Source organism: Thunnus maccoyii, chromosome 18, assembly GCF_910596095.1.
Source record: "Thunnus maccoyii chromosome 18, fThuMac1.1, whole genome shotgun sequence".
Taxonomy (NCBI): Eukaryota; Metazoa; Chordata; class Actinopteri; order Scombriformes; family Scombridae; genus Thunnus; species Thunnus maccoyii.
In genome coordinates, this window is record NC_056550.1 from 26,442,273 (window position 1) to 26,465,278 (window position 23,006).

Genomic DNA, 23,006 nt, shown 5'->3' on the forward strand with positions numbered 1-23,006 from the left:
AATAACTTTAAAAAAAAAAAAAATATATTGTATTTAGAAATGTGTCCACTGTAGTGGACACCATGCATCAACGGAGTAAAAAGTGATTCATGGAAATCAATATAGGAAAAAAAAACCCATATGTTTTTTATATATATTATTTTATTGCTAAGAGCAAATGGTATGAATACACATAGGAACATTAAATAACAACAACAATAGAGAGGACATTTGAAAAACATGTCATAGGCCCAAGAGGCAGAATATACCCTTCGGTGCCCACTGGAGTGGACAGATGTATTTTCAGTCACAGAAAAAAATGTACAAGAAAAATATTATTAAAAACTTGATAAAAGTATTTCAAGAGAAAAAAAAAAGCTTCCAAGCAAATTTTCTCTGCAATGGAAAATAAGAATATTTTTGAAAAGTTTCAGTCTGGTTGCACTCGAGGTTACCATCGACCTTTTAACATCAGCTGATGATGGCGTGTGCTCAGTCTCTGTGCTCCTGGACCTTAGCGCAGCCTTTGACATGATTGATCACAGCATCCTGTTAGACAGACTGAGGCAATGGTTGGGGATATCTGGTCCAGCTTTAAAATGGTTTTCATTTTACCTGACAAATAGGAAGTTCTGTGTCTCTGAACAACTATACCTCTGTTAAGTATGGTGTGCCTCAGGGCTCGGTTTTGGGACCTATTTTATTTTCCTTATACGTGCTTTCCCTTGGGCACGTTATTGATAAAAATGGTGTCTTTTTCCATTGTTATGCTGATGATACACAGAGGTACCTGCCCATTAGATCCACAGAACATGAGTGCACTTAATGGCTGCCTTTGTGACGAAATATTTTCTTCAGCTAAGCTCAAACAAAACAGACATCCTTGTCATTGGGCCCCAGCACATGGCAAAACAAATTCTTCCATCTGTTGGTTCCCTATTGGATCATATCAAGCCTGTTGCAAGGAATCTTGGCATCTGATTTGATAGTAATTTAAGTTTTGAGCAGCACACCACAAAGCTTGTGCAATCATATGTTTATCATCATAGAAATATTTCAAAAATACGATCTATTTTAACTTTCAAAGACACCAGGACCATTTTACATGCGTTCATCTCACACCTGGATTATTGCAACAGCATTTTTACTTGACTGAACCAAATATCTATTAATTGACTCTCTTTACACCGGCTCCCAAGTATGTTTTAGAATTGATTTTAAGATCTTTCTGATGACTTTTAAGGCTCCTCATGGCCTCTCTCTTTGTTATATCGTTGACCTTTTAGTAGTTTATGTGCCGGTATGTACTTTGAGATCCTCCAGCAGAGGTCTTTTGTCTGTTCCAGAGTTCTGGCTGAAAACTAAAGGGGACAGAGCGTTTGCAGTCAGGGCCCTGAGGCTCACTGATCTCTTTTAAACCCTTTGTTAAAACTGCTATAATCAGAGGGCCTTTCCTAATTTTACTTGAGTTTTAACTTCTTTGAACTGTCTTTTATGTCCTTTAAAGGTTTTATATGTAGAATTGTGAAGCAATTTACATGTATTAATCATCTTTTATTTAGAAATGAGTGAATGGGTAGTAATCTAACATAAAGAATGAGACCTCTCCAACCACAACGTGTTGCTCCCCGGCCACAACTCACTTAGCCTACTGGTGTTTAGTAAACACGGTTGGTAAAAAAAAAAAAAGTTGGTGGTTTGTGGGATGGGTCAGGTTCAGGTGGTTGATTAACACATATTTGCGTGAGTTGGATGGTGCGGATTGGCTCTCACCGGCCAGCAGCCACAGAGCAGCAGGAGCCTCTGTGTGTGTGTTTTGTATGTGAGCGAGTGCACGTACACGGCAGGGGAGGGGCTGACCGACTGGGAGTGAGAGACACTTTGATGAAACAGTGTAAAACACAATTTTAGAGATCGTTTATGTAATTATGAGAAGTGTAAGCAAGGAAAAAGACATCACCTGCAATAGTCTCATGCCACAAGCATGTATTAAGATTATTATTATTATCATTATTATTATTATTACATGCAGTGGTTGTTCTTTGTATTTAAGTAATTACTTAAATACTTAAAGATCATACTCAATAGTCTAAATGTTCATCCATAGTGTTGTTGGGCATTGAGAGAATAAAGAATTTGAAAGAATTTATCGTTCCATATTAATCTTTTCTTGTGCAAAATATGTATAAAATTTGCATAATCCTGATTGCTTAATGGCCGAGCTGTGTGTCTGTTTGTGTGTGTGTGTGTGTGTGTGTGTGTGTACCACTACTTGGATGTTTGTGTCAGTTTAACACTCAGTGTCGTGCAGTTTTTATGTCTCTATGAACCCTCAAACTACAGTTTTTATTAAGATAAGGAATACAGTGACACTTGATATAGTTTTGACCAATGAAAGATACTAATCTACTAAACTAATAGGATCTTTTGAGTCAGTATGATTCATGCTAGAATGCATAAAATAAACGTTATAACGATTTTTATGAAGGAAGAAATCCATTTTGGTTGGTTATTACATATGAATATGAATAGCATTTTACTGCAACTTGTTTATAATATTTTTGATTGTGCATATAAAGTGTGTAAACGAAGCAGACCAAATAATAAGAATACCATTTTGATATAATGCAGGCCAACACAAAGTACGAAAAAAAAACTGCTGTCTCAGTAAAATCTCAATATTTTAAAGGGAAGTTCAGGTTTTATGCTACATATGTCATATATCCTAGTTTTTGCCATCATTCTTATTGTTAATAATAACAATGTACTTGCCAAGTTAATTATAGAGATCTGAGAACATTACGACATCTGGACAATGAAAACTGACAAGTCAAGAAACAAACAGTCAGACAATAAGAAAACCGACGTTAACTGAACTTACTTGGAAGAGAAAACAAATGCAAATAGTTAAATCCTTCCTGTCTATTGTAAACATCCATCACAGTTTACAGACTAACTTGTTGATTCTACTAACACTTGACTTACTGCTTTACTGTAGTTACATTATAGTTGTGGCCGCACACAGTTTTCCAACACTGACCGCTGTCACTAATTCACATAATTTTCACCATTTCAAATATAAGCTTTGCTGATTTTCGCATTGTCCAAATTATCTATTGAAGATAGTAATTGGTTATTTCCCACTCAGTTGATAACTCATAATGAGAGTTTAATCACATAATTTTTTTATTATCAGAACTGAGCTGTCTTATCAACAAAAAAACTGATAACCAGTTCTCAGTGCGTCAGAGCAGAAAAGACACTGCTCTGACCTCCAAATGAACCCTTGAAGAACAAGCTCCACCCAGAATCAGAACCATCATATTCTCTTTTTTTTCCCCTTTCTCTCTCTCTCTTTGTCTTTCAGTATCGTAGGTCACACTGAGCCTTACACAAAACTGTGCTGTAAGGGCTTCTGCATAGACATCCTGAAGAAGTTGTCCCGCAACATTAAGTTCTCCTACGACCTCTACCTGGTCACCAACGGCAAGCACGGCAAGCTGGTCCGTGGCATTTGGAACGGGATGATCGGAGAGGTAAGAGCTGTAGGAATTACCGGCAGTTAGTTTTACGCTGCGACAGTCACATTTTGCTCAGGAGGGCCACAGTGACATCGCCAAGCTCATGAATGAGCTGTTAGCTTCTTCTCATCATTACAGTCAACAGCCTGAAATGAAATATTTACTGCCAACAAGATGCAGAACATCCACTATTTTGGGGGAAAAGATGCCTCAAATCAAGAGATCCATTTACTACATCCATCTACTCACACATTCTTTTAATCAGTTATGCAAAATTTAAGGTCACTTAGATTAGATTTGGCTCTATCACAGCTACTTTGGTCACCTTGCATGTGCATGCTGAACTAAATGCACGCAAAAACGTTCATGATTAGCAAACCCAAGTAAATATTCTTTGATATGCACCGATGACAGTAGAATGTTCTTTCTATCAATTCCTGAAATCTGACTTTTTGGCGGATGTTTCTTTCACTGCTTCTCATTGAAATTGTTTAAATGACTACTCTCGGAATTTCGTATTGCACTTCTATATAGTTGAGGGACTTGTGAGGGACAGCTTTAAAAAAAAAAGAAAAGAAAAGAAAAAGGTCAAAGATGTGATACAACTTCTAGTATGGGCCAAGCTCTGAAAAGGGCAGATCCTGTGTTTTCCATAGTGCAACTCAATAGCATCATTCCTTAGTAAAAACCCATCGAACATCTTAGTTGGTAACAAGGTTCCTGTTAAATTCCTTATTATAGACCCATATTAGTTTTTAACTTGGCACAACTCATCTTTCTGTGGTCAATATGAACAAACAATGACCTGGATTATATCACCATGACATTAGTTTTCAGACTTTAAAAAGCTCCTTCAGAGTCACAGAAGACTCGTCATGACGAGTAAACCGATCATGTGTATAATCAGTGGAATGCCCCTTTAAAGGCCCTGCACACCCACACAGGTGTTTTTCACATATTCTGATTTACTTCTGCTCAGGTTGAAGATGGCACAGAGCTCTACTAGAAATGAGGTCCCTGGACTCCATCTATAATTTGAAAGATTGGAGTTAGTTAACTCCAACCTAAACAGTATCACGTCAACCTCCAAGTTGTAATTACGACTGAAAAACTGGGATTTTTCTGAAAGCCCCAATATATCAAACTTGGCACTTGATAATATGGAAGTACCTGAAAACCACGTCAGCCAAAGTCCATCATTCAATGTAATAAAACCCAAATTTAATTAATATAATGTAATTTTGTCAGTATTTTAAACTCGCACGACCAACTCAGTTATCAAAGCCTTCCTGAGTTGTGAAATTATGTGAACACTCGCAAAAGTTAACGAGGAAATCTTTCCGATCCGTCCCATCCATTCAACATTCAGCATGAACGCAACATAAAGCCAACAGGAGAGCAAGGGAGGTGTCAATCAAACGTTGTCTACACATGAACAGACAGTTCTGAGACGAGCTCTATTTAGCCAAAATAAATGAAATCACCTGTTAGGTTTTACCGTGTGTGTACAGGGCTTTTAATGCAAAAAGCAGCAGAAGATTACCAAGGAAACTTTGCACAAAAAGTTATCAATTTGGTATCAACTATGCACGTAATGGGCCAAGACACAGAATGTTACGGGTTTTATTTAAACTATAACAAAGCTGCAAATTTTTAGGCTGTATTAATGCAACCATCTGTGAATTATATTATACTCCATAAAACAGATTCGTTTTTGCTTGTTTGCATCGTCTGTGGTTGTTGCGGCGAGATAATTTCCCGCCTAACCTCCAATTTATGAGATATGAAGCACAGAATTGCCAATATTTGACATGAAATGAGGAGAAGAGAGAGAATCCTGATATCAAAACAAAGTAGCAAGAACCCGTATGACATGTAGGGTAAGATCATAATACCCTTTAAGAGAAGTGAAGCTTATGTGCAAATACTGTACATTCGTTTTTCCATCCTCACTGTAAATGCTGTTGTGACAATTTTAATCTTTCTTTAATCAATTCTTAAATGTATATTCTTATTAGGAATTATTTGTGCATGTGCATACATATTCTATGGTAAGATTGGCCCAACTGTGGTATCAAATTTGAAAAGAGGAAACGAAAAGTAGAACTTGGATCCTTTTCTTTGGTTGTTTAAAACCACCAATCTTGTGGTAAATAACTGCTTTAGGGGTTAAGACGCACTTTTTTTTTTTCTTCAGTTAAAAAAATAAAAAAAGGAAAAAGCAATCTGAAGAGGAGATTAATGAGTACATAAATAGGTACCAAGGTTACAGTGGTGGGTGAGGGAGGGACTGTTGTACAAAAAGGAGGAGTAGGTGTCCTTGTGAATAATCTCCACAGTCATATTTCCTGTGGCCGACCCTCCTTTTTGAGGAGTTGGAGGATACAACATTAGCTTTTTCCCCCCTTTTTTTTTTTTTCAAAAACAGGAAGGCTATTGTGTTCAATGAGGCATCAGCTTCCATAGGAGAGATAATGGCTTGTATGAGGCAGAGTGTCTGGACTGTAAATCTCCCAGCTCGCCATCAGCATGATAAACAGTGGTGTGGTAAGGCAGAAAAGTCAGGAAAGCCAGTCGCGGGGGCATTTTAACTGGTGGTACACTGAGAGGTTCAAAACATGAGTGAAAACAGCATCACTTCCTACTCAACCAGAACATCAGTGATCTTCCACAGCGATTAGATCCACTTCCTGCGTTGTAATTTATTTGTCAGCAGACGCCTTATGTAACAAGTATTATGCTATATGTAACAATACCTTGTAATGGATTAGGGATGGATTAAATGGTGGATCGTGCTTTCCAATGCAGTGATGAAAGGGCAAGATATCACTGGGATAGTCTTTTGAGTTGTGTCCGTCTGGGCAGCTGGGTGGGCGGCGTAAGGACCAGACAGTATATCAACCTCAGGGACAGAGGCCGAGTATGTTGACTTTGCTGATAAATGAGATTCATCTCAAAGGTCAGCAATGAACGTCCGGTATTATGTCAGACACTGCTACACAAGGTCAGATTTATGATGCCGCAAGACAAACATCCGCTCTCCATTCGCACTCTCATCTCACCAAAAGAAATCTCTCTATCAACTCTCCCGCCACCACAGGTGTTCTACAAGCGGGCGGACATGGCCATCGGCTCGCTGACCATAAACGAAGAGCGCTCAGAGATTATTGACTTCTCAGTGCCGTTCGTGGAGACGGGGATCAGTGTGATGGTGGCCAGGAGTAACGGGACGGTCTCACCATCTGCCTTTTTAGGTGAGGAACTCACTGAAATAATGAAAACATCTGCCTGTAACAAATAAACTAATAAAATGAATATTACACCTTCAGGACATGGTTAAATACAGTATGTGCTAACCACATCAGTCTTGGAGCCTTTTCATTTGTGGAATAGAGTTTTGCTGTCTTTAATAAAAGTTTCATTTGTCTTTGTTTTAGTTTGCTCAGTCTTACTCAGTTATCTTCATCACTACAAACAGATGAAGTTTGGATCTTAAATGTCTCAGTCAGCACTTTTTAGTCAGTGAATTTCTGTGTTCTCTGTCCCTGCAGAGCCGTACAGCCCAGCGGTCTGGGTGATGATGTTTGTCATGTGTCTGACTGTGGTCGCCATCACAGTCTTCGTCTTTGAATACTGCAGTCCAGTCGGGTACAATCGCAGCCTGGTCACTGCCAAAGGTGAGTCCCAACTCCCGCCCCCGTCCATCTGCCGATCCTCCCGACATTACCACAACAACAGGGTAGAAGATAAGAGTAAAAGCAATGCTTGGATTTGTTTGTTTGTTTGTTTGTTTGACTTACAATGTGTGCATAGAAACAATGTTTCATCATGCTACAGCACATTGTTAAAAATCTTTAATGATAATAATACGACTCAAACAGTAATAAAAACTGGAGCGAAGAAAAGTTTTTCTCTTCCAGTTTCTCTTGGCGAAACTTTCTCTTTTGAAAACAAATCCACTATGTTGATCTTTCTGTGGCAAAAAGCTGCATCATCAGTGTGTAAAATTAGAACTTTACATAAAGAATCATCTGTTTGGATGGAAGAGTTGTAAAAGACTGAAGTTTACATGTTTTATTTGTATGATTTAGGAGTTCTGCTACCCAACCAGAACCCAACAGGCCCTTTAGTATCAGGTTTTGGGCTCAGGCATTTATTTCATAAAGCTTGATGCTCGGGTCAGGTTCAAGTCTGGTTACTTTTACACTTTTTATTTTTTGTTTTTACACAATTTACTAAGAAAATTCTTTCTTTTTGCTAATGTGTTGCATGAGTCTGGTCAGCTAACAAGTTAGTAGTGGATGAAATAAATCAAAAATATAACTGAGTCTGTTCACGTCTCAGATTTGGTTTGGTTCCGTTGGGTCTGGTCTCAACACAAAGCCCAGGTTCAAGTCTCAGTTTTAGACCCATGCTGAGCTGTATTTAGATTCATAACCTATGTATAGAAGTTTGGGGTTGCCAATATTAAGATGAAATGATTTAATTGACTGAAAAATTAATTCGCCATTTTTGTCTACATGATATAAATCTGAATTAAAGTTTAATGAAAATTGAAATTCTTATGATAATTAATTTTTAATAGTGAAATGATTTTGGCACATATTAGATGAACATGAAATAGAAAATGACAGTTTGCATTTTCATTTAAATAAAGTCAGCACTTTTCCCTGTAAAATAACATTTCATCCACTGAAACATACTAGTCAGAGGACACAATTCCACTGTTTGGGTTTATGACCAAGCCTGTCGACTGTACATTTGGCTTGTTTATCTACAGACCTGCTTGAAAATAAAGTTGCAGTAACCTGGTTGCAGTTTGGGCTTGTTTACAGGTCCATGCTTTCATTGGGCTTATTTGTGTCTGACAAAATAAATACTATAAAATTGTTATTTAAAATTAAGTTGATAAATTGATTTCATTTTAATATTGGCATACTTGAACCTCCCTATAGAGGTGTGACAAACACTGAAGTCTCACAGGTCTCGAGGGGCTTTAGAGAACATGTGAAATCTGAGCCTATTTATAGTGGTCATATATTGGATCAATGCCTGGAAAATTGAGATACTGCAGTTTCATCTTGGAGACATGTGGTCTATAAAATAGAGGCCATGTTTCTAACATTCATTAGATGCCTGTTTTTTATGTATTTTAGGAGCTATCCCATATACAGTATGATGTCAAGATGTATAATAATGTCAAAAGGACACATGCACATTGCATAAAAAAGGGCAAATCTGTTTCCGTGACTAGATTCTGCCCATTTTATATGTACACATTTCAGTTTAGATACGTGACTGAGTTTTGACTGAACTGACTTCCAACTACTAAACAAAAACAGCTTCACAGCTGCGCGTTATTGTCCTCTGTCAGTCAAGCTGCAGACATTTTGACATTTAATTTCAAGTTAAGGGTGTAAGATCTCTTCACTGTGATGGCAACACTGTCAGCTTCCAATTTGCATTCAAATACTGCGCCAATAACAGAGGTCGCATGTATTTGGATCTAATGTTGTATTACATACCCGCATAGTGCAAGTGCAGACATGCTCTGAATTTCAACTCTGTGCAGATTTCTTTCGTTTTGTTCTCACTGATTAGAAAATATCTGATCTATATAAGCTGAATTACAAGTAAAATGACTTTAACACCAGAGACAGTTTCCTCAGCCATGAAGTCAATTCTTACCAGACATTAATCATAGAGTTTGCAGATCAGAAAAGGTTCAAACAAATCATTTTAAGAAAGTCAGATGGGTCTTTTTTGGAAGTCACTGACAACCTATTTTGTCTGTTTGCTAGTTGAGGTTTTGTTGGAATTAGTGTGAACATAGCCATCGTACAGGGATACCGAGTCCTGTCTTCTCTTGATTTTCTCCTCCCTAGATCCCGGAGGTCCCACCTTCACCATCGGGAAGTCAGTGTGGCTGCTGTGGGGAATTGTCTTCAACAACTCGGTCCCCATCGAGAATCCCAAGGGCACCACTAGTAAGATCATGGTCCTGGTCTGGGCTTTCTTCGCTGTCATCTTCCTGGCTTCCTACACAGCCAACCTGGCAGCCTTCATGATCCAGGAGCAATACATCGATACCGTCTCTGGACTGAGCGACAAAAAGGTACAGCGCTCTGTCTCTGTCATTGACAGTCCTGTGTGTGTTGTCGGGCAGGTTGTTGTGTTTGATGTACAGCTTAGGAAAAACACAGGGGTCTATTTTGGGTATGTAAATATTGTGTGGTAGAGCTATGAAAAAGGCAAATATCCAGAAGTGGCAATGTCATGGCTGTGACTTTTCACTTTACAGTGAAAGTGGTGAGATTGAATTACATCCCCAGACTCTTTAGATGGAGAAGTCAGTGAAAAGCCAATGAAATGTAATGCACAAGTGGATTTTCTGGGCAGACAGTGATTATAATTTCTGGTATTATCTTATGCATATTTTTCTGGCCCAAGGATGTGTTTTATAGGGGTATTGACAAGGAAATCCATGTTAAACCGTCAGCACAAGAAATGATTTGTAGACTCTTTGCTCACAGGCAACTGAAGGGATTAAAGAGGCATTTGAGGAAAAGACAGAGCTGTCCACTGCTCATTACAATTCTGGCTAAGTCATTTACAATTCTCGTCTCATTATACATTAACTCTGCTATGAAGAGGAAGAAACAGCCATTTTGACAGCGAGTCCATAGATTATTGAGCAGCAGTCCGCATGGCTGCATGGTTGGAATGGAGGGCTGAACTGCTGTTTGTCCAGCTGTGCCGAGCCCCTTAGGTTAAATAAATGTAAATGAGGTACAAGATGAAGCCACAGAATGTGACCTTGCATCAGAGGAGAGTTATGAAGATGAACAGAGCTGCTCTAAGGATGCCGTGCTGTGTTAAGGCAGATGATTACCTCATCTCGTGGAATAGTCACTTCACCTATAAGAAAAGTCCTTGTAATGTGGCAACACATCATGTTAACTCTGACATTGCTCAACCTCCCTCAATCCACCATTTGCGTGTGACACATTGCATATCTGTCAGCCACTTGCAGCACCAGTCAGGTGTATGCAGAAGAAGCTTCAGTGACATATGGTCAAAATATAGTGAGATGCTTCAATCTGTGGAGAGATATAAGTACTGTACTGACCAGAAAGATCACAGCATTAGACTTTAGTCAAACACTGAAAACAACCCATGTTTTTCTGGCATGCAGCCTCTTGTAGTCTTGCAAATAATGAACATTCGCTCACAGAATCCATGGTGGAAAGTGTTGTGTTGTTGCTGTAGAACTGCAAAACCTCTTTGATTCATCCAAATGCCCTCTCAATCAGTCAATCAATCTTTACTGTCCCCAAGGGGGAAATTTGGTTTGCAGCCAAACAAAATCAGTCATAACAAAAACAGCAGCAACTGTCAAACACACAATACGATAATACAAAAACAAGATAACAGACACGATGGAGACTTTGCTTTTGCTCTTGTTTCCTGCCAACAGTTAATCTAGGTTTCTTTTAAACATGACCCCAATCATTCCCTAATCTTAACCGAGTAATTTTAGATACCTAAACTTAACCAAAGAGGTGGCACATCAAAAAACATTCAGATGGGTTTACTTTATAATGACAAACTACCAATTTTCTCATTTAGTCATGAAGACTTGTAGGTCATGTACAACATGTACTAATGACACTGAACACCTGCACTAATTTAGGATCATTTTGAAATAAAGACTTTGTTTATCAAGGTTTGGTAACATTGTTTTTCTGGTATTGAAGCGCAGATTGAGTACGGCAAAACAGTTATTCTGTATTCCAAGTACTTTACAGTGTTGATCCTTTGCAATTTTTGGTTGTATAATGCAATTATGTTTGTCAAAATTGTAATTTTACAATTACAATTTTCATTAACAATTTTTGTAATTTTACAATTACAATTTTTGTAATTTTCATAATTTTACAGTTACAATTATACATATATTACAATTACTACTACTAATATAAATATTGGTTTGATATGAGAATGCAGAAGAAGGCTTGTTTATTTTTAAAATGTCCTGAGATGATATCGCCCCTTTTCTCATACACAAAATTTTCCCTTTACTAATGTACTGTGAGTGTATTTGCATAAGGTTAATGAAAAGTACAATTTTGTCGATTGTATTTCCATCCCCCCAGCGTTCTGTCCCCACAGCTAATTAAATGCATATACTACTGCCAAAAGCAAAAGTACTAAATGAGCAGTTCATTTCTCATTGCAGACAAGGGAAGGATGAAAGAAATTATGATCCCCTGGGACACAGTGTCCTGGACACAAGTTCATTCCTTGATTGTTGGGTCTGAATTATGCAATCAGATGTGTAAATTAACAGAGCAAAAGGCCAGCAGGATAACTGGCAAAACAGAACTGGAGAGCAAAGGCAGAAATCACAAGAATGCCGAGGTGGACACTGTCATGAATTAGTTTCTGAGCTTTGTATCTAAGCCTTACAGCTATTATGATGCTTCTAAATGACAGAAAGGAGTAAAATAAAGAAATCACATGCCAAGGGTGTTATTTCTTAGGTGAAACATTTTTGTAGATGTAATTCCTATTGAATTACATGTTATCAGTAATCAATTGTACAAACCATTGTCATCATTATGACAATTCTTGAAATATTCTTTTTCTACCTCTTTTAACAGTTTCAAAAGCCACAGGAGCAGTACCCTCCGTTCCGCTTTGGTACAGTCCCAAATGGCAGCACAGAGCGCAACATAAGGAGTAACTACCCTGAGATGCACTCCCACATGGTCAAATACAACCAGAAGGGAGTAGAGGATGCCCTTAACAGTCTCAAAACAGGGTAGGTGTTTGCCAAGAATCGTAAAATATATATATACTGCAGGATTGAGAGCCAGAGTGGAGGCAAACAGCTATATAACAGCTATTTAAGTAAAAATCTTTTTCTTTCCCCTGCAAGGAAACTGGATGCCTTTATCTATGATGCTGCTGTGCTGAATTACATGGCTGGCAAAGACGAGGGCTGCAAGCTGGTGACCATTGGCAGTGGGAAAGTATTTGCTACCACTGGTTATGGCATCGCTCTGCAGAAGGATTCACGCTGGAAACGACCCATCGACCTGGCCCTGCTCCAGTTCCTGGCTGATGGTAAATTCTTCATATATATGCAGTAGATGCTGCATTTCATAAAACAATAAAAGTAATGCTTATAATGGGTATATTTGCACAACAATAAAAGCTGTCAGACACAAAGCAGAAAATGGCCATGAATATAGGCTACAAAATATTTATTTATTTGAATAAATCAGAATCCGAGAGACACATCATGAATGCGTGTCAGTGAGAGGTGATTTATAATATGACACTTATTCTGCTGACCGAAGTTCCTCAGGCAAGTTATGTTGAAGCCTTGTGCAAAAGCCTGGTCACCTTTGGGAGAAATATGCAATAGATGGTAAGAAGAGTATGGCCTGTTGCGTAATGTGTCTAACTGGGAGTCCGCCAACACGAAGTCCTGTGAAATTGTTACTTCTCACAGGGACTTTCAGCAGAAAAATCATGTTATTTAGACAGAAAGCCATTTTGTTACTTGGTAATAGGTTAGACAACAGCTGAGAGACACACTTAAGAAAAAAAAAAATCACAATATGCAAAGGAGATCCAGTCTTTTGATAACTGGGCAGATTATCAGTCAACTTAATCCTGTGCAAAATTGCTATGTACCTTATTGGCAAAGTAGAAAGTGTCAACTAGATAATTTTACATCTTCTGGCGTCTAAAAATTATTAAAATAAAACAAGGAAATAGAGATTTGACTGGTGAAAAGTAAGTCACAATCAGTCATAGGTTCATTTTAACGGGGTCACAAGCTAAAAAGATTCGTAACCACTGCTACAATGCTTTAAATTAGATATAATGATATGATAGCAGCAGTAATTTGCTTCTCTTCTTCTAAAAGGACAAATGTCTACGCAAAAGAATTAGAAGTGATAAGGATGGACTTTAATCACAAGCAGAAGAACCTTGTAACTTTATACAGTCGTATAGGGGATGTTGGTTATTTGAGAGAATTCCATTATCTCATCCAAATGCATTTAATGTGAAATGCCACCGGATAATACTAATGTTATGTCAATAAAACTTAGGTCTTTATTCTGTGGTCCTCACTTACAGGTGACACACAGAAGCTGCAGACCGTCTGGCTCACAGGCATCTGCCGAAATGAGAAGAAAGAGGTGATGAGCAGTAAGCTGGACATTGACAACATGGCGGGGGTCTTCTACATGTTGCTTGTGGCCATGGGTCTGAGTCTGCTGGTTTTTGCCTGGGAACATCTGCTCTACTGGAAACTGAGACATTCAGTCCGCAAATCAGAGCGCCTGGACTTCCTCCTCGCTATCAGTAGAGTAAGTTGTCTTTATGAAAAACTGCAGACAGCATAAGGTGATTTGTAACTGTTAAAATAAGGGAAAACTGTAAAATTAAAAAGTGAGTACTGCTTATTCAAAGAGTAATGGAATTATTTGGTCTGTGACATTTAAGACTTAACTGCAGTAATATATGTGTCCTCTCACAGAAATCTTTAGCAAAAATTAGGAAAATACAGCTGCAGATGTGAAATTATTAGGTCTCATTAGGCTTCCCTTAATAGCATGCAGAGATTTGTGGGCACTCCATAAATATTTTCAAAGTTTAAGTAATTTATATGCCACACTCAAGTAACAAAACACTTTTTGCAGACATGAGTTTCACAGAAATGTAATAGTTACGTGATGGTCTTGCTGCATGAAAAAAATGCAGTTGTAAAGCCTGCTGTCTCCTTCTGAGGTCTCATTCATAACATAGCCTAGAAATACTGGCAATGCAGTAAGTCAAATCAGTACACAACCAGAATAGTTCAAGGGCAACAACAATAAAAAATATAGTGAAATAAAATCAGTTTAAAGCATAAAAGAATGTCATGGATATTTGCTGAAATACTGTGGTGTTCATGATCCCTGAGAAATTGAATTTAAATTGCTCCATTAAAAAACCTTCATCTGTGTGTCGACAGTAGTGAGAGATGAGATTAAGTATTCCAAACTGATACACAATTTGAAAGTAAAATAAAGCTGGTGGGATAAAAACGGAGAAATTAATATGGTAAGTGTATGATCAGCAACTCACTCATTTATATGCCTGAGCTGTTTTTTAAGATCAAGCTGTGTGCAAACAACATTTGGAACACAGCAACATGAACATAAACCTACCATAAACAACAATAAATCTCATTCCACGGTAACAGTTTCCTATACTATAAATGTTTTCACCTCATTTCCCCGGAAAGTTAATATAAATTTTATAGAAATTGACTGACTTTAATTACAGTGACTGTGGTAAAACATAAGTGAAAACCTTTGGGAGTTCAGTAGCTTGTTGGTTCATTATGGTATCTGATGAGGCCTAACGATTGTGTTTTTGCTTTGTCGTCTCTCTCTGTAGGGCATCTACAGCTGCTTCAATGGAGTAGAGCAAACTGATCGCAATGGAAGCATGCAGAGTCCAGACGTCACCACCAACTATTCACAAGCCAATATGCTAAAGATGCTGCAGACAGCCAAGAACATGGTGTCCTCTGCCAGAGTGGAGAACTCTCTGGACAATGCAACCAAGACCATAGAGAACTGGAGCAGGCGAGGGGCCGACAATGTGCGAGTCGGCCTGCCACCCAGAGTGATGACCGCAGACATGACCCATGGTCGCTTGCCCTACATCTCCAGCATCACAGACAACCATTTACCGTACCCTCAGAGGGCTCTCACACCCACCTTCCCAGTTCATTATGGGGACCCTGCCACCCAGCCCCTGTTGGATAAACCCCGGGTGGTGACCCGGCCCACCCCACTCCGCTACACGCTGCCTGCCCGCAGCAGTCAACATGTCTTAGAGAGGACTCTGCCGATCTCCAGCCTCAGCAGCCCTCACATCGCCATTAGGGACCCTGCTCCATCCGGTCCACCTAACCCCCACCACAGCAGCAGGCTGTATGTGGAGAACCAGCCCCGGCACCCCGCATCCTCTTTTGTCCCTTACAGGGAATTCCAGGTGCCCGATATCTACCTGGAGCACAAAGGGCCACTGAGGAGGAAGTTTAGCTACCCCCCTGACTGTGTGAGCCGGAGGAGGAGGTCCCATAGCTATGTGTTTGATGCTGCAGACCCCAGAGTGAGAGGTGATTATAACGAACCTCGATCCTGCCTTTCTGAGCTGAGGGCCAATCACCTCCTGAACAACCATGCCCCAGATGCTTCTGCCATGGCCTGCGCTACAGGACACTACCCAGGTGGCAGCACCAGCTGCAACTCCTGTATGAAGTCCTACCTGGAGCCTGAAATGGATGACATACCACTCCTGGGGAAGGACAAACTCAACCGCCGCGCCTCATTCCTCAAAGCCACATGGGGTAACGATAGGGTCCATCAGGTAGATGAAACAAAGCCCTCCACATCCACATCTCCCTCGACCCGCATAGACATGCCTGACCTGTTTCCACGGGTGGTAGTGGCCAACCCAAAGCCCCATAAGCTTTATGGCAGCCTGGGGCATAACTTGTCCTGCTACCCCTTGGCTGCTGAGCCTGCTTACTTGGACCCAGCCCATATGCGCTCTTACCCCTACAAGCAAAAGCTCAAGTACTCGGAGTCAACCCGGCTGCCCTCTTACAGGGAGGCCATCCTCCAGAATGCCGCTGCCCTGCGCCGCTCCTCCTCCACAGTGGTGCACAGACACTACTCCACCTACCTGAACTCGTACACAGACCTACCGGTGTATGTAGGGCCACTGGCCCAGGGACCGCCACAGTTCTATGACAGTTCCAAGGACATGTGCCACTTGTTTCCCTGCACAAGCCACTGCCCAGATAACGCAGCAATGCTGCCTCGTATAAGTGACAGGCAGATGGTTTACCAGAACAATATGTTTGGGGCCTACGATGGCACAGGAAAGAGGGAAGACCTGGGCTCTGGGAGAGGAGAGCGGAGGCAGGTGTTGGTGGCGCGCAGAGTCAACAGTCCCTATGTGCCAAAGCCCTGGGGCAGGGTATCTAGCCTGGAGTCTGAGGTCTGAGCCCCCGTCCTTACTGGACCTCCACTAGGCTTTCAGACTGAGCCCCTCTGACAGGGGGGGCATGCCTGGGGGTTCTCTCCTCAGCCTTTGGTTAAAGCAAAAATGAAACTCTACACCAATAGTGTATTTGAGAGTGTTGACTCTCAATTATCAGTGCAATAATATCTTGGGCAGCAAAATGTAAAGGAGAAGACACTGACAAGCAAATTACTGCTGGGACTTTGTAAGCCAAACTTAAAACACTAATAAAAAGAAAAGGCAATGTCGAAAAGTATTTAATACATAAGAATTTAACCTCTTGATTGTTATTTAAAGGATTTTTAAATACTGTGTTGCTATGTGAAAGAATTCTTGGAGACAATATACTGTAGCCTCACAATCTGATTATGACTTGAGACATTTCTTTTTCTCATAGTTTTCAAAAATCATTTCAGTATCCACCATTTCAATTAAGAGATAAATTATTAAGACAATTTTGTGATCAAACCACAGACATGTCTTCCAGGAATTTTCTAAGTCCACGACCTTGGGGGCGCTGTTGCTCTGAGGTTTTCTGCTTCATTGGTTATTAATGTAATTTGACTGGGATTTTAAAAAGGGAAAACCATAAAAATGATAATGTGTATTTCCATTGTTACACTACCCTTTAATAAAGAACAAGGTCATCTCAAGGACCTTTTGGAATCATCATCTGTCATTTCTATGTGTATGTAAAACATGCTCTTACATCATACGGTGATACAATGAATGTGCTCTTTTGTATACACATTCTGTTATTTCAATCTACGAACTCACAAAGAACGGATTATTGTGTGAATACAGTAAAAGTTGATATTAGGTTTGACCTTGGTCACTATGTGTTCATTCTCCAACAAAGCACCTCCAAACACTGCAGGGAACATGTGAACTGAGAGATAAACCTGAACCACTCGAGCCACCTGGTATGCAGGAGGAAGTTAGATCATCTAAGCTAAATAAAAGTTGAAATTACACAAAAATTCATGGTTTCATCCGTGTAGCAGCAGATGACCTGGATAAAAGCTTCAAATTGGCAGTGAGTGTGTCTTAGTCGAGCATCAGTGTAAACATAAAACAGAAGCCATTTAGATGTAATTATAATATGATAAATAGTAAATCAAGCTGTCATATAAACACACTGGTTTAGCCAAGTATGCAACTATACAAAGAATGTGTTTTGGCATTTGCTCCCACAAATGCAACACAGAGAAATAAAAACAGAACAAGAGTAAGCTAAGAATAATAATGAAATCAACAAAAGTAGTGCTAAAATTAAACGAACATTTTTAAATTTCAAATCTATTTACAGAATGGAATAATAGTAGTTTTGAAATGGGATATAAAACTTGAAATGAAATACTGACTGTACAAAGGAAATGTGGACTGTACTCTATGGACAAAGATATGAAGTGTATGAAATATATGAAGGTGACAAGTGCAAAAAATTAAATGTGACATGTGTAATAAATAATTAAATTATGTAACAGTGGAGGTTGAATGCAGTGTACAATGTTAAGTCCAGTTTGATGAAATATATGAAAGTGACCAGTGCAGGGATTTAACGAGGGATGTGAAATGTAAAGTCCGGTTTGATAACAGTACGGTTCAGCTGTTTAGTAGAGCAACAGCTTTCCTGTGTCTGCTGGTGAAGGTTTTTATAGATCTAAGTCTTTTTCCTAAGGGAAAAAGTTCAAAGAGTGTGTAGAAAATTATTTTCATTATCGATTAATTGAGAACATAATTGACAGATTAATCGATCAGTCATTTGGTCCATAAAATGTCAGAAATGGTGCAAAATATCACTGTTTCCAAAAGCCAAAGATGCAACTTAAAAGGTTAGGGTTAGGGTTAGGGTTTTGTCCCCACCAACAGTCTACAATATATTAGTATTTTTTCTTAAAAAGCAATTATGAAAATAGTTGGTGGTTGGTGAAAATGGTGGAATTAATTTTTTGTTGATTGATTAATTGTCTAATCATTGCAGTTCTAAAGCCAATATTACAGAAGACAGTTGTGATAATGGGTTTTTGTTTATGACACCAGTCACATTTACATTTTTAAAGCCAGTAGACTAAATAACGTCAGACAGAAGACTGGTTACTGTGAGCTAAAAGGAAACAATACAACAAACAAATCCAGCCTGTCACACTCAAACATCAGTATTCATGTTCCATCACTGCACAAATCAACACCATGAAAGCATAAGTGCATGTGCCAAACAACAAGCAACAGGAAATTACTGTAGCAAAGCCAACACACGATTTTTAATTCATTATTGATACCAAACACTACAAATTTTGCACAGACATAAGAGTAGCCAGCAAATAGTCAACCAGAAGCAGATCTGCAGAGAGCAACAAAATCATCCATAAATGTCAGCAGCCATATTTCTGAGCATGCAAAAAGCAATTGAACAGAGCCAAGACATCAACTCACAATAAGCATGTTAACACGAAAACTAAACACTTGTTGAAAGGGATTGAAGTGTCAAGTGTCATAGCAGAGGCTGAACTTCTGGAAGAACCACACAGTTTCAAAGTGCTCAGACAGGAAACTTTGCTTCAGGCTTGAAATTATGATGAAATGTAAATAAAGTCCAAATATTATAGAAAATAATTATGTGACTTGGCTCCATGCAACACAAAACTGGTGCATACCCAGAGCCAACACACAGTATAATGCTTAGCCTCAGGGCTGGTTACAAAACAACAACAAAGTGGAACGGAAATAAAATGCAAAATAAATCTGGCCCATAACACTCACTACTCAGACATCCTTAATCAGAACTGATCACAGCACAAATCAGCAGCATAAAAGCAGCATAATACACATAATACAAACCGCAGCCAGAAGAGAATTAGCTCACTTACAACAAGAAATTAAAAGCAGAACATAGCAGCAACAAAAGAGCAACAAAAGCAACCAGCAGCCATATTTATGGGCATATAAACACTGACTGAACAGAGCAAAGATGTGTCCCACCTCCATTCTACATCTTAACTGTATACAATATACAGTAAGATTTATAGAACACATGTTTTGAACAAACTCTACCGCTTTGTACAAACAGAAAATGATATGTTTTGGTTGTTTTCTTTTCCAAGATCCTCCTGGAGCTGTCTAACCAATATCTGCAAATTATATAGTTTTTTGCAGCTGTGAGTCCTTTGTGCATGGCATTGTGGAACACTGGTGTTTATCAGTACGACCAAACAACATACTCAGAACCTCCAGTGTGCAGCATAGAATTGGGACACACCTATGAACTCACAATAAGTACGTAAACACAAGCAGCAGACATTTACCTTGCTGAAGTGAATCAGTGATCGTCAGCAGAGTCCGTTTTGGGAGGAACCTCTACAGTTTCAAGCTGCATGAAAAGTAAACATACGAACAGCAGATAGTAACCCAATATTAAAGAAAATAATGATGTGACAACACTGATGTTTACATTGTTAAAGCCAACATACAACATTACCCTTAGCTTCTAGACTGGTTACAGTGGAGAGGAAACACAATAACAACCTGGAGTCAAATGCAATGCAAAACCAATCAACACACTCAAACATCAGTATTTATTTTTCATCACTGCCCAAATAAGCAGCATGAAAGCATCATAATGCATGTGTTGAACTACAAGTAGGTAGCTCAGCAAGAAACAAGAAATTAATTCACAACTTGTACCGATTAAAATATTACACAGAAATTGAAAACAGCAGCATTAGAGCAAATATTGGCAGCCAGCACAAGCAAAGACATAAAACACAAGCAGCTGTGCAGCCATATTTCCAAGCACACAAACAGAAACTAAACAGAAACAAGAGCTGAACTCACAATTAGCATGTTAGCACAAGCAGCAGATGTCTGCTTTGCTGAGGTAAAGCAGTCCCTGCAGATCTCCACAGTGCTTCCAGGCTGTATGGACAGGAAACTGCATTTTCACATTGATGTAGTTTGTAGTCAAACAGCTGATAACAGTCACAGGCCAGCAGCACCTACAGCAGAGCACTAGTATTACTTATCCAAAAAGCTGTAAAGAAGCAACATAGAAGACTTTTTATAGGCAAACTTCATGCTACATGAGCTACATGCTACTACATGCTGCAGGACAGCAACCATAACAGGGTGGAACTTCAACATTTTAAAAATCCACCTTGTTGCAAAAGGGTGCGTTTCATATGTGTTGTGGGGAGTAGAGAGTCTGTCATGTGACAGTGGAGCTGCAACTCAACTCCACCCTGTAAAAAAAAAGAGTTAGATCACAGAAATTTACTGTATTATTTTACAGTTTTTTTTCTACATTAAGTGTAAATGCCATAAAACACAGTAAATTATTTTTATTAAAAATATCCATCATAAAAATTAAGGCTATAATCTGTAAATTAATATAATGGAACATTATAGTTTTTTTTAACAAGATTATTCAATTACTTAATGGTTTTGAATGTTCAATTACACTGAATTCTATGTAAAAATAAAAATAACTGTTGTAAAATAAAAACAAAAAAATTATAAAATATTGCAAGAATGTTAAATAAATGTGCACAATAAAAAGCCTGAACTAGCTCACAGGCTAAGTGTAAGTGTTAGTTTTGTTAGTTAATAATAAAGAAACACACCAAATACAAATACATAATTAAACATAAATAATTATAATTATTATCATAATCATCTTTTAAAAGATATAACAACAGCTGTATTTGCCCTCCACCACCTGTCTGTCAACACATCAGGTGCATATTATGATAAGGAAATAATGACATGTATATTTTAAAAAAGTATAATGTGCACAAATATATCTAAAAATGTTTAATGAATAACTACATTTTTAATTTGAGCAACCTCTTGAGATGTACCATCTCGTTTTCAAAGGGGGTCCTCAAACAAATCCCTTATATTTCCCGTTAAGTGGCTCAAAAGTACTGTATGTATTCTGTGTATTTTTTAAAGTATTTTTTGTTTTTTTTAGGCACCATCAGATGGAAGTATTCTAGACGTCTTGTTTATCATTTTATACTCACTTTGGGATCTCCACTGGAAATAATGTTCTCAAGTTTGAACAATGTTTGGTTGCACAGCACAGATTTGCAATGACTGACCCAGGGGAGCTTAAGAGGTTAAAACTGAGATTTTCAAAAATGCTTTCAAGTTATTAGGCTTCCTCCATTTTTTAGAAAGTTTGATTTGCTGGCTTACACGATTTACCCCTTAAATAAATAAAAGTTTGCCCTCACTTTGACCATTATTTACATCAATCCCTGAGCGGGGCTGTGAGCCAAACTCAGTTCTTAATCTTTAAAAGTCACACAGTAGTGAAGCACAAGTTAAGACATAAGTCAAACACAGAAGCCTTGAATCTCCCCCGTCACACAATCATCCATCCTGTAGTGTTTAAAATATCACAGCTCACAGTGATTCAACATAACTGTCATTTAAACTCACACATTTTAAAGGACAGCATTCATCATCGACCCTAAACAATCTGATTCAAATGAATATGAAAAGTCATCTATAGCAAAACTGCAGTGATGTTATCAGTGATCCATGTATCTGTGAAACTCATGCTGCCGGCTCTTGTGTAGGTTGCAGGTTTGGCTCAGAGACAAACAGGGACATTATTGGTGCAGTGATGAGGCATTTATGTATTCTGCACTCCACTCTGAGACCTGCAGAATTGATGGGGGGGCTGGCTGATTGCAGTGCAGATGATGAATGATTCTACACATGCAGATAAAATATCACCAGCAATTTGCCATGTCTAAAATATCCACAGCCACACACGTGCTGTACTGAACTGTACTGCATGCTGCTGGAGATATCAGAGCTGTAGTTAGAGCTTTATGTGATATAAAACTATTAACTTTGATTATTAATGTCACATCAGCAGCCAAGTTAAAGCTGTTTACATCAGGGATTTGCAATATCTTGCTGTGAAATCCATAATATTCACAAGTCATTTCAATAACATACAGTACGACTAATATAATTTCAAATGAAGACATGATAGAAGAATTAAGTAGTCATGCAGGATTATAGGAGCAAGTTATTAAGAATATATGGATTTAAACTGCCCAGTTATGGATCAAGAAGATTACAGCCAGCCAGTTAGGAAGAGTTAAGTGAATTTTACTTTGAGTCATAAAGTCTCAAAGAAGTTTATGGTCTGTACAACATACAACAACTTCTATCCTTTGAATCTCGGATAAAGAAAAACTCCAGACAAAATAAAAAACCTTTAATAAGGGGAAAAATTGAGGAAGAGCAACAGAGGAGGGATAACCACACAGGTTTACATGTACTGTACATGTATTTTACATGTTAAACAGCTAGAATGTGTCATTGTTTATCTGTCATTGTGAATTGCTGTCATTATTTTTTGTATTTATATTACATGAAAGGACA

The 23,006-nt window shown here is 38.6% G+C and overlaps 1 protein-coding gene and 1 long non-coding RNA gene across 5 annotated transcripts in view; one reads left to right on the plus strand and one right to left on the minus strand.

The window, feature by feature from the left end:
• Positions 1–17,535, plus strand: part of grin2ca (glutamate receptor, ionotropic, N-methyl D-aspartate 2Ca) — a 78,525-nt gene extending 60,990 nt beyond the window's left edge. The window contains exons 6-13 of the mRNA XM_042391963.1: positions 3,347–3,515; positions 6,601–6,754; positions 7,052–7,177; positions 9,386–9,615; positions 12,164–12,324; positions 12,442–12,629; positions 13,656–13,888; positions 14,964–17,535. Coding sequence (XP_042247897.1) covers positions 3,347–3,515; positions 6,601–6,754; positions 7,052–7,177; positions 9,386–9,615; positions 12,164–12,324; positions 12,442–12,629; positions 13,656–13,888; positions 14,964–16,586 — 2,884 coding nt within the window. The 3' untranslated portion in view covers positions 16,587–17,535. The remainder of the gene's footprint in view (positions 1–3,346; positions 3,516–6,600; positions 6,755–7,051; positions 7,178–9,385; positions 9,616–12,163; positions 12,325–12,441; positions 12,630–13,655; positions 13,889–14,963) is intronic.
• Positions 1–20,745, minus strand: part of LOC121883612 — a 129,730-nt gene extending 108,985 nt beyond the window's left edge. For 3 of the 4 annotated variants that reach the window (XR_006092248.1, XR_006092249.1, XR_006092246.1), the window contains exons 1-2: positions 20,439–20,745; positions 19,910–19,974 (exon numbers count right to left, since the gene is read on the minus strand). This is a non-coding gene — a long non-coding RNA (uncharacterized LOC121883612). Of the gene's footprint in view, positions 1–18,754; positions 18,949–19,909; positions 19,975–20,438 lie in introns of those variants that run through there. The other variant, XR_006092247.1, reaches the window with a different exon arrangement.
• Positions 20,746–23,006: the final 2,261 nt, after the last annotated feature.